The 12,117-nt window shown below is 39.1% G+C and overlaps 2 protein-coding genes across 2 annotated transcripts in view; one reads left to right on the top strand and one right to left on the bottom strand.

The window, feature by feature from the left end:
• Positions 1-195: 195 nt before the first annotated feature.
• Positions 196-4,350, bottom strand: rnf125 (ring finger protein 125, E3 ubiquitin protein ligase). Its single transcript, XM_079831214.1, has 8 exons — positions 4,169-4,350; positions 3,564-3,654; positions 3,374-3,465; positions 2,865-3,293; positions 2,735-2,785; positions 1,743-1,851; positions 1,398-1,505; positions 196-1,284 (listed from the first exon to the last, which is right to left on the bottom strand). The coding sequence occupies exons 1-8, from the start codon at positions 4,261-4,263 to the stop codon at positions 1,216-1,218; spliced, it is 1,044 nt and encodes a 347-aa protein (XP_079687340.1). The 5' UTR covers positions 4,264-4,350; the 3' UTR covers positions 196-1,215.
• A 1,081-nt stretch (positions 4,351-5,431) lies between these two features.
• Positions 5,432-12,117, top strand: part of trappc8 (trafficking protein particle complex subunit 8) — an 88,563-nt gene continuing 81,877 nt past the window's right edge. Inside the window, exon 1 of the mRNA XM_079830767.1 lies at positions 5,432-5,720. Within this exon, the coding sequence (XP_079686893.1) occupies positions 5,564-5,720 (157 nt within the window). The 5' untranslated portion in view covers positions 5,432-5,563. The remainder of the gene's footprint in view (positions 5,721-12,117) is intronic.

The following is a 12,117-nucleotide window of genomic DNA, read 5'->3' on the forward strand; positions in this document are numbered from 1 at the left end:
CCAATTTATTGTACAAAAAGAGCTTAGTCTGCAGTGATAAGAGCCTGCAGCTGATAGGATATGATTTATTACACTGATGGTCACCATGATATTATTAGCATGATAAAAGTAGTTATTGATAATGACTTGGCTAAGAGTTTGAGGTTTTATTGCACACAAACACACCTTATGAAAAATGATCCTTTTCACATAGAATGTTGTTTCATAGAAACTTTTATTTCAAAAATATATATATATTTTTTTACATTGGGATGCAGACCCTGATGTTACATTATCCCACAGGTATAATACATCCTAAATCCCACAAAAAATGTATATTGCACGCTATATATCTTATATCTAAAAAGAAAGTGCAAAAGCAGCAGCTAAATTGTGCAAAATATTTAGCAGATAAATATTTACTAGTAAGGTTAAAGGCATGATCAATATCCAGATGTATCAGAATCAAAATATGATGAGTACAACTTCAATTTACACCGATCAGGCATAACATTATGACAGGTGAAGGGAATGACTGATTATCTCTTCATCACGGCACCTGTTAGTGGGTGGGCTATATTAGGCAGCAAGTGAACATTTTGTCCTCAAAGTTGATGTGTTAGAAGCAGGAAAAACGGGCAAGCGTAAAGATTTGAGTGAGTTTGACAAGGGCCAAATTGTGATGGATGACTGGGTCAGAGCATCTCCAAAACTGCAGCTCTTGTGGGGTGTTCCCGGTCTGCAGTGGTCAGTATCTATCAAAAGTGGTCCAAGGAAGGAACAGTAGTGGTCATGGGTGGCCGAGGCTCATTGATGCACTTGGGGTGCAAAGGCTGGACCATGTGGTCCGATCAAACAGACGAGCTACTGTAGCTCAGATTGCTCATGAAGTTAATGCTGGTTCTGATAGACAGGTTTCAGAATACACCAGTTTGTGCGCATGAGGCTGCAAAAGGGGGACTGACACAATATTAGGTCATAATGTTATGCCCGATCGATCGGTGCATATAAAATGGTGTCATTTGAAAATACAATACCGCTTAAAATACATCTTGCATTCTAATATTCAGATAATCAACAATTTTCTGTTGCTTTAGCAGCTCAATCAAAATGTCTAACTACAATATTGGTAAAATAGTTCAATCATATCTTCAATATACCTTATCTTTCACTGGTTTCTCAATGTTGTTCATGAAAAAAAGGCCAGAAAAACCCTGAGAACTGAGAAAATGAGCTCTAAATGTTTTTCCTATATGATGCTAGAATTGCACACTGAAGGTTCATCTCATCAGATTGCTCCAGGTTCTGCGGATCAGAGAAAAACAGGATTACAGTTAAACATTCACAGTGTGTGTTTGTGAATGAATATATTTATTGGGGGAAAGTTATAGTGATTTGTGTACGTGTATATGACTTACAGTTATATCGTCCATGTAGTAGCAGTGGCGCAGGTTGAGGTGGGCAATGAAGTCGCGGCTCTGGTACTGCGGATCACCGTGGGGTGCCGACACACACACTGGACACACCTAGAGGGCGCCAGAGGACACACACACACACACACACACACACACACACACACACACACACACACACACTTCAGTCTGCTGAGTCATCTGAAGTGTGTAGTTTTCAAATGCTAAAATACTATTTCAAATTAACATGCAGAGATAAATATAACTGAAAGGCACTAGTTAGTGTTTTAAATGAATGTGCTGTTTAAGTTTAATCAAACACATTGTATCACTCCATGAATCCTGACTGACCACACGTCTGATGTCATTGAAATGACGATCATTGCAGTGATCGCGTAGATCCAGTTCATCCAGTCCACCATCCTGGCAGTATGGACACACAAATGTCCTCACAGTTAAACTGAGAGAGAGAAAAAAACAATCAGGAAATGAAGTAGGCTACAAGTAAAATACTTGTTTTTCTTTTTTTTTTGCAACAATGCCACAACTGTTTTGTGTTTCCAGACCTTTTTTTTCTTAGTGTGAAAAACGTTTTATATTTAATCTGAACCTTTTTTCTAATAGAATGTTAAAGGTTCTTAATGGAACCAAAGATGCCAATAAAGAACCTAATTAATCATTAACTTATTTTTAAGTGTATAGGCTACTATAATTATTGACGTATGCTCTGAAATTAAATGGCAAAATAAGCATGTAAATTTGAAATGTCCTTATTTTAGAATTATGTAAATGCAGCATTATTTGGCCAAAATGTTTGCTGTCAAGAAAAAGTGATATATACACGAATTTGATTTAGCCTAAATAAATAAATAAATAAAACTAGATTAAATTGATGACATTTGATTAAAATAAATTAAATATTAAAAAGTATAAAAATAAATAAATATATTAAAATAAACAATAAAATAGATTTACATAAATAAATACATACATAAATAATAGTAGGCCTACTATTGTGAGTAAGAAAAACAATGTGACTTAATAGAAACTGAATATTTTCCAAATAATATTCCAAAAAATATCTATAACATTTATTTAAAAAAACAAACATTAGATATTTTTATGAAAATATATAGCTGATATAAAGCCCTTTTAAATTTTAGGATGGGGTCCCTTTTTTGGCATCTAAAACGAAACCCGTGCTCTATAATGTTGTGTTGAAGGTTTAGGATTTGTGGAATTACTGGAATAGCCAACGGGGTTTATTGGAAGGGGTTTTCCACTTGCTTTTGGCAGTAAGTGTGTTTGTGAAAAGAAACGGATAATGAAGTGGATGTCCTCACCCCTGAGGTCGCAGATTATTTTCCATTAGCATGATCTCTTGTTGCCAATGCCTGTGAATGAATCAAAATATGAGTTCAAAAAAGGCATAGTGTGGGTCAATCAAATGATTATCCTCTTGATGGGACATACCAATCATCAAGCGCAGCCTGCAAATCTTCCCGGGGCGGGGTGGGGTTTAGCAAAAATGGGGCGAGGTTTGGCAGCAGTGGGGCGGGGTTTGGCAGCGGTGGGGCGGGGTTTGGCAGCAGTGGGGCGAGGTTTGGCAGCGGTGGGGCGGGGTTTGGCAGCGGTGGGGTGGGGCCTGGCAGTGATAAAGCTGGGGCAGATCTCGGGGTGACTCGTAAAAGACTCCTTGGGGCAGCATTCAAGGTTGCTACATTTGCAGGTTGAACTCGAATCCGTGGCATTGGAACGGGCCGTGTCACCCGTGTGGCAGGAATTAAAAGAGGAGGGGCTTGGCTTTGTGGGGCAGGTGCCGGGGCAGCCTGATTGGGCACACTGACTTGAGCGGCAGTGTCTGTCTGTTGTGCCTGTGAATCTCGAAGCTGGCTGATGAGACTGTTGGTTGAAAAGTAGTGGTAAATTATTTGGAGTTTGACAGAAAAGGCACTAAATGTTAAAATTAGCCTGTGACTTACTTCTGAATGTTTGAGCCTACCGATCTTCTTGAATTAAATTCATCAATACTCCTTGGCAGGATTTGCCGCATGTGCCTCCTCCTACTAGGAGGCTGTAAGAAAAATATTCATAAGCATTATTCATAATTCTTTAATGAACTCCGCTTACAGAAAGACTGATATTTATCACACTTTTTACATATTTACTTACTACCAATGAATTATTCGCAGAATCAGTGTTTCTGCAGTATGGACAATGAGTCCTGAATCGAAAAGATTGATTGAGGCATCTTTGGCAAAATCTAGAAGTACAAAGAGAGACAAAGTGTGTGTGTGTGTGTGTGTGTGTGAGAGAGAGAGACAGTAAAATAATCAACTATCATCAAGAAAAACCTTGGTCGAATTATCATGTGATGGAATTTCCCTTTAGAAATACTTTCGCTTTTGAATGCTCAGGTTGTTTATCAGAAATTATATTTATATTTGGTAGAGGAGAGAATGTAAATGTAGCACATAAAAAAAAAAAAGCAATTCACAGAAATTTCCCCCATAAACACTGTTTCCAAATAAGGCACTTTTTAAAGACAATTTGATTCATTTAATGAGTTCCATCTGCGATCACTTATCAGTTTTACAAATGTACACTGTTTTATACAAGACATTTCTATAGCCTATAAAATAACAAAATATTTATCAGCATGTTAAGTTATGTTAAACATGTCTTACAAACTTACAAGATTGATCTACAAGTTTGTCTGTTTGTGACATGTCCACATAAAGGCCAAAATCACTATTTGAAATATTAGTCACACTTACACTTTTCCACAGCATGGAGAAGGTTGAGAAGGATTAATTATTTTTCCCTTGCACACAGGACACTCTTCCTCTGACGCGGACATGTCCATGATCATCAGCTGTCTAATCTGTCTGATGGCAGTCTCTGTTTACCTTCTCTTCACTTCTCTTATCTTCACTTTCAGATTGCAAAGCTTTTACCTACATTCAACTTCCTTATAGGCATAAAGAGGGAGTGTTTTTCTGTAACTTCATCTTACTTTCATTTCATGATGATACCGCCTTTACTTGGAATTTGTTTTCTAAACAAAGTGACATGACTCAGGGACTGTAAAGGAAATGTGTATACATAACCTTTATGCAGTTAATGTTTTATTTTTATGAAAGCAATAGACTGATAACCTGATAATATAGGAGAAGTGGTTTTGTTGGTATAATAACAATGACATTTTAACAGGCACTTTTATCCTGACTTAATCAATTCTGACAGAGCTGAGCTGAGCTCACCTTTGCAATGTCCTGGGACATTAACTTTTCGTCATATGTCTGACTATGTCTGTCTTTCTGTCTATCTGTGTCATAGGCCTATATCGATCTAGGCCTATCTGTCGGTCTGTAAAACGCAAAATCATCAATGTCAAATTAACACCCATTATATCAGGTTTATCAACATTGTTTATGTCCAAGTTCATTTATGTCCACTATTTAGGTTTGTTTCTGCCATAGCTGCTGAAAAAACAGCATATGCTGGTTAGGTATGTTTTGACGCACGGCAGCTGGTTAGAGCTGGTTTATGCTGGTCATTAGCTGGTCAAGTGCTGGTCCTAAGAAACTAGCTCTAGCTCAGGACCAGCTTATAACCAGCACAGGACCAGCTTATAACCAGCTAAGGACCATCATAAACCAGCTAATGACCAGCATAAACCGGCTCAAACCAGCTGCCATGCCTTCAACAGGCAGTTTTTTTCAACAGGGAGAACTTTACATAATTTTGACTTTATTTCTTACAACTGGGAGTTCAATTATGAATTTATCTCTCGACATTCCACGTTTATAAATCGCAATTCTGAGAAAAAAAAGTCAGAATTGTGAGATATAAAGTAAGTTAACAATTACCTTTTTATTTTTTATTCTGTGGTGGAAATAAGTGTTTACTTTTTGACAACAATTTTGTGTTGATTCAACACCATGTATATATATATGAAACAGGGCTTTTATTATGAAAGCAGTAAGTAAGAGCTTTTATGTCATTGCGGAAGTAAAATCACCTGACCGCCGCTAAGCTTCTTGGGCAAAATCGATCAGCAGGCAGCAGTAGATTTCAACATGTCTGCCGTTGGCTGTCAGTAAAGGAGGTATTTGTTTTCAAGTCAACAGCAGATCCGTGAGCTCGGTGAAGAGACGAGGCGCGCGCTCATGGCTCAGTGCGTGCAGTCAGTGCAGGAGTTCATCCAGGACTCGTTCGTGCCGATGGTGGCCGTCCTGTGCAGCGAGGATGCGGAGAGAGTGACCCGCAAAAACAACCTGAGTTTCCCCGAGCTGCTGCGGCCTTTCTGTCGCCTGACGTCCGAGGGTAAGCACCCAGCTGATCAGACAAACCGCGGATCACACATCACAGCTGATTTTTACTCGAGAGGACGGATGTTATACATACACACATCCTACACCTTCACAAAGCCTAGTGAGCTGTCTGACTTTACATTGCCTAAAACTGACTAGCTGCCATTAAAACTTATTCCTTGGTAGGCATCTCAGACAGGGTTTGAGAGACATGCCTAAAATGCTCTCTTGGAAGGCAGCTTACTAGGATTTGAGACACACCGAAAATGATGTCTAGGCAGGCAGCTCAGTAGGTTTTGAGACACACGCCCAAAAATGCTGTTAGGTGGACAGCTCCCTGGATTTTTAGTCACACACGCCCTCAAAAAGCTGTCTAAAAAGTGGGTCACTAGGTTTTGGGAGACATCCCAAAAATGCTGTCTAGGTTGGCAGCTCATTAGATTTTTAGGGCCTGGTCTTTGTCCATTGAGGCCCCTGGGCAGACGTCATTGGAGCCACTGGTGATCAGAGTGACAGAGTTTTTTCTTTAAAGGGTTAGTCCACCCAAAAATGTAAATTCTGTCATTAATTACTCACCCCCATGTCGTTCCAAACCCACAAGACATTTGTTCATCTTCGGAACACAAATTAAGATAGTTTTGATGAAATCCGACAGCTCTCTGACCCCTCCGTAGACAGCATAATTTAATTACCACTTTCAAGGCCCAGAAAGGTAGTAAAGACATTGTTAAAATAATCCATATGACTACAGTGGTTCAACCTTAATGTTATGAAGTGACAAAAAAAATATTTTTTTGCGCAACAATCAAACAAAAATAACGACTTTATTCAACAATCTCTTCGCATCTGTGCCAGTCTCCTACGCTGTTGACGTAATAAACACAGTGCAGTGCTTTTGAAGCGCTGTGTTCACATGAGCACCATGACGCATGCGTGTGATGCTGACGCAGGAGCTGGCCAACGTAAAAGATTGTTGAATAAAGTTGTAATTTTTGTTTGTTTGTTGCGCTAACAAGTATTCTTGTCGCTTCATGAAATTAAGTTTGAACCACTGGAGTCACATGGATAATTTTAATGATGTCTACTACCTTTCTGTGCCTTGAAAGTAGGGCTGTAATGATTTGACCAAAAATAAAAATCTCGATTACGATTAATGAACACATTTTTTTTGTTGCTTTTCTTTTTTTACCCTCATAGTTCACTGATAAGGTTTGTAGGCCACTGTAAATATTTTCTACTATTAAAGGTGGGATCTTTTTTTCTATTGAAAAAGTGCATTTCTTTGTGATTTTAAAATACTTGAAGGAAATGGTTCACTTTCAGCAGTAATTGTCTATGGGTCAGATTTCTGTTTGCTGTACATTAGATACAGATCAATTAGCACAGTAGGCCTACATTACATTTATTTGAATGCATTAATGAGAGCGTGATTGTGTGTGTGAATTAGTCATACCGTCTCTGCGCTCCTCTCTGCGCGCAATCTTCACATGATGTGCAAGCTACTGTCTTGAGTGTTGGTGTGTCACAATATATATCAGGCATTAGTTCAACATAATACACATCTGATGGTCTAAAATCGCTTCAATGTTCAAACTGGCAGGCCTTAAAGGTCCCATGGCATGAAATTTTCATTTTATTAGGTTTTTCAACATTAATATGAGTTTCCCTAGCCTGAATATTGTCCCCAAGTGGATAGAAATGTTGATCGGTGTAAAACCGAGTTCTGGCTGTCTTTCTCTGCCTTTGAGAAAATGACAGGCCAGACGAGCCAATCCTGAAGTCTCCTGGTGTGACCTCCAAGCAGGAACGGTTACCTCCCTTTCCCCCGCCCAGAGAATCTGGCACGCCCATGCAAGCGCTCGAGAGATCATTGCTTGTAAACGAATGAACGCTGGCAGTTTCTTTGGATGTACAAATGAAAACAGAAGTCTTTTTTCAGTTCCTTCTGATCTGTGATCAGTGATTTCTGATGTGTAGCTAATTATTTATTATTCGTGCACACGCAGCGGCTTCTCTCTTTCCCGGCAGAACGGTGTTTTCGTGTTTTCTATCTTGTGAGTCAGTGTTTTTGTATGTCCTCGTCGCGTCTATCTGTTCTAAAATGTGCATACAGTCGTTTCTGCTCAACATCAGCAGAGTAACATCTTTAGAGATAAACCTCACACACGCCGAAGCTCGGGCTGCACTGACCGGTCGGCCTTCAACATCCCCGACCCCCAGTACTGCATCTGGCCCACAGCGGAGGCACCAAATGCGGCGCGAGATTAAGCAGAAGGGGGGTAAGCGTGAGCGTATCCGGGCTAGGCAGCCTAGCCCACAATAAACTGGATTACATTCGATTACTGCTGTTGTGTGTTTGTTTGCGCTGTGTACTCAATGCGCGTCACTGACACTTTTCATATGATAGGAACATATCTAAAAATAATGCTATTATTAACACTTACTCGTAACTCGTTCATCTCGACAGCTGTAATGGTACTTTGCATGTGTTACAAAGTTGGTAATAATGATGAAGACGGACTCTGTGTGACTGGGACTCGTGTTTATTCAGAACTCTCAGATAGAAACACAATAAACTCACGCTGACAGACAGCGCTCTCATAACTCAGTAGTTACTATAAATAACTTCGTTAGCAATCGCTCCGTCTCCGTGATGTCCGGTTCGCGAACTAATCATTCTTTTGAATCGGTTCTTTTTAGTGAGCCGAATCAGTTCGCCAAATCGGACTGAATCGTTCGAAACGGTTCGCGTCTCCAGTCAGCGCTGATCCATAATTTACTAAAGTTACTAACTTTATGACATGAGTGACAGTCCCTCCGACTAGAAATAGACTAATAACCTGAAGTATATGCTGTAACTACAACAGTTCACTGAACTGAGACTGACAGAACTGATGTGTTTTTATCTTGTATCTAAGTGAACTCCAGCCCATCTGTCTCTCTGGCAGCAGCTCGTGCCTACTCGTGCCTCTTAGACCTCGTTAAACCACGCCCCCTCCGCTCATTTCAAATGCAAAGATGTCAGCCAATCACAACAGTGGGCTTTTTTACTGAAGTCTCACAGCAGACATGCCTCTTGAGACAGGGCATTCAGCCACAGGGCAAACATCAGTATTGAAAAAATGCCTTTTATTTCTAAATTATGACATTTTATGATGTAAAAATCATACTAACAATATAAGTACACCTCAGGAAACATTATAAAATAATAGAAAAATGCCATGCCATGGGACCTTTAAAGGAACACTCCACTTTTTTTGAAAAAAGGCTCATTTTACAAATCCCCTAGAGTTAAATAGTTGAGTTTTACCGTTTTTGAATCCATTCAGCCGATCTTTGTATCTGGCGGTAGCACTTTTAGCATAGCTTAGCATACATCATTGATTCTAATCAGTCCATTAGCATCTCATTCAAAAAATGACCAAAGACACTTTCAATATTTTTCCTATTTAAAACTTGACTCTTCTACAGTTACATCGTGTGCTAAGACAAACTGAAAATGAAAAGTTGCGATTTTCTACACCTATATGGCTAGGAACTACTTTCTCATTCCTGCGTAATAGTCGTGGATCTTCGCGGCCGTACCATGGCTGCAGCGGCACAGCGGTTAACGGTTATAGGCATATATTTTAATACCTTTTGAAGTAAGTGCAAACCACAGCTTCATAATGAATAGAGGTATGAGTAATTCACACATAATCACTCTCTCATTAATGCATTCAAATAAATGTAGCCTAATGTAGGCCTACTGTGTTAATTTATCTGTATCTGATGTACAACAAAAATAAATCTGCCCCCTAGACAATAACTGCTGAAAGTGATATGTTTCCTTCAAGCATTTTGAAATCACAAAGAAATGCACTTTTTCATTAGAAAAAAAAATTCCACCTTTTAATAGTAGAAAATATTTACTGTAAAAACCTTATCAGGAACTTACTCAAAAATCTTATGAGGGCAAAAAATAGAAAGCAAAAAAAAAAAATAGAGCAAAATATTTGTTAATTAAAATCGTAATCGAGGTAAAATGTTCAATTAATCAAGCTTTTTATTTTTGGTCAAATCGTTACAGCCCTAGTTTCCGAATATGAATGAAGGTCTTACGGGTTTGGAACGACATGAGGGTGAGTAATTAAAGGGTCACGTCAGGAATTTAGCATTAAGCTTTTTATCAGTAGAAACCCGATAGTATACTCAAATTATGGTACTTTCCCCCCTCATATCCCCCTGAGACGAGAGAATTATGCATTTTATTTCTGGAAAAAAATCCTCTGATGATGCAAATGTCGTCATTTTGCGTCATCTGGGGATTTTTTGGCCAGAGGCTAGAGACTACACGTGCTAGTTCCACATGTTTTCAAAACGCTCACAGGAGATGGATCTCACTCACAGAATGTAAATGCGCACGGCCGCTCGGGATCGGGCATTAATAACGGAGCTGTGCGGAGCAAAGTGAGTGTTTCAACTTTTCAATTAATTCCTATGAAAGTTTAGCTTCCATATGCGATCTGACAAAACGCCAGACTGGACACGCGTCGTGAATGATTCAACACTTACCTCAGTTCTGCTCAGCTCTACGCTCTCGTGATGAATGAAATCTGACTCCTGCTGCGTTTGTGATGTGCATTTCGTTTGGTTGATAACATCATAGTTTTCCGGGCCTTATCTTGCACTGTATGCTGAGGGTCCTGGGCCCCTATATGCAAATGCCAATAGTCTCGGCAAGTATTCTAGTAAACACAGTCAGTTATGTCTGAAATGCACATGAAGAGTTAAGAAGGAAATTGGATGTATCATTATATTGGATCCGTGCATTCGGTCTTAGTGACAGCAACCTATAAATACCTGCTACTAAGTCACTAATGTTAATCAAACAACAAAACACACCTTTAACATAGATTAATCTATATTTATTTTATATATATTGTAATTCAGTATCATTAAAATGATTGAATTTCATAAATTCTAATATTAATACAATTATACAAAATAAGCTAATAAATAAAAAATTAATTATTCTTAAAAAGCATTTTCAGTTTCGGCCCAGAATTTTCATTTTGGTGCATCCCTAATAGATATTTATGGAGCCCCTAGGGGACATGAAGGGGAAAAAAATGTGTCAATGCTTTTGAGGTTTGCTTTCGCTCTAAAAGTTATGTGAGAGAATGCAAAGTTTCTCGGGAGGGATGCAAAACATTTGCGAGGGAACGCAAAAGCATTGACTTATTGTTTTTTCTCCCGGTTTTTATAGTTAGAGTTAAAGGTGCAGTGTGTATATTTTAGCAGCATCTAGCTGTGAGGTTGTGAATTGTAACCGCTCACCGCTCCCTTTCGAAGCACATAGAGAAGCTACGGTGGCCGGCACAGGACAAAAATGTAGAGCAGAGAGTGACTAGTGCTCTGGAGAGAAGTTTGTCCGTTTAGGGCTACTGTAGAAACATGATGGCGCAAAATGGTGATTTCACTGTAAGGGGACCCGCGGTGTATGTAGATAGAAACGGATCATTCTAAGGTAATGTATGTTAAATTGCATTTCTGTCAGTAGATTAGGGCTGTAATCAACCAAAGAAAATCTTGTTCGACTGAAGTCCTGAAATTTTCGACTAAAAATGACGTTAGGAATTTTTTTTATTTTTATTAATTAGCTTGCCACTGTGCGCAGTACTTGGTAGCCTTGTTGTCTGCCTAAATTAATTATAAATAAACATAAAAAACTAGTAGGCTATTGGCAGTATATTAAATCGTTTTTGAGCAGAAATTTTTGAAATTTTATTTTGCACTGAAATTAGTCTGACACACGAGTCTGTCGGCTCTGACAGCGTTGCATCACGTGCACCTGCACAATATCATAGCCTATGATTTCCGAAAATATAGTACTATGTTGTCAACTAGTGATATTATCACAAGAACTTTTGAGGAAAATGCAACATAATTTAGACAATTGTTTTTGTCATATGTATTATAATAACTGACAGACTATAATTTTAGCCGCTCTGTGAACATAGGAGCTCAGCTCAGCTTCGCGGCTGAGACACAAATAGACTATTAAAGCTTTTACTCTTAAACACAAAAGGCACGTCCACTTTAATAAAAAAAGGAATATTTATTAAACAAGCCAGATCAAGAGCATAAAAAAACGCTCTCACAATTAAATAAATACAGCAAATTAGCGTCCTTCAATCTGTAGCTTCGCCAGCGGGTTGGGGGTAATCCAAAAGAAGTGAAAACAATGGGGGTGTTCTGAAGACAGACTGTTACCTGTGAAACAGGGGTGCTCTGAAAACACCCCCATTAGCACTTAGTGTTTTCCACTGCCCGTTCCGTGAACGTGGCAAAACTGACAGTACAGATCCACTTTTGCGGCACGACTGAAGCGTGGTGTTGTGACGCTTCCCCTCATGTGTATGTTGATG

Source organism: Gobio gobio (assembly GCF_949357685.1).
Source record: "Gobio gobio genome assembly, chromosome: 12".
Classification (NCBI taxonomy): Eukaryota; Metazoa; Chordata; class Actinopteri; order Cypriniformes; family Gobionidae; genus Gobio; species Gobio gobio.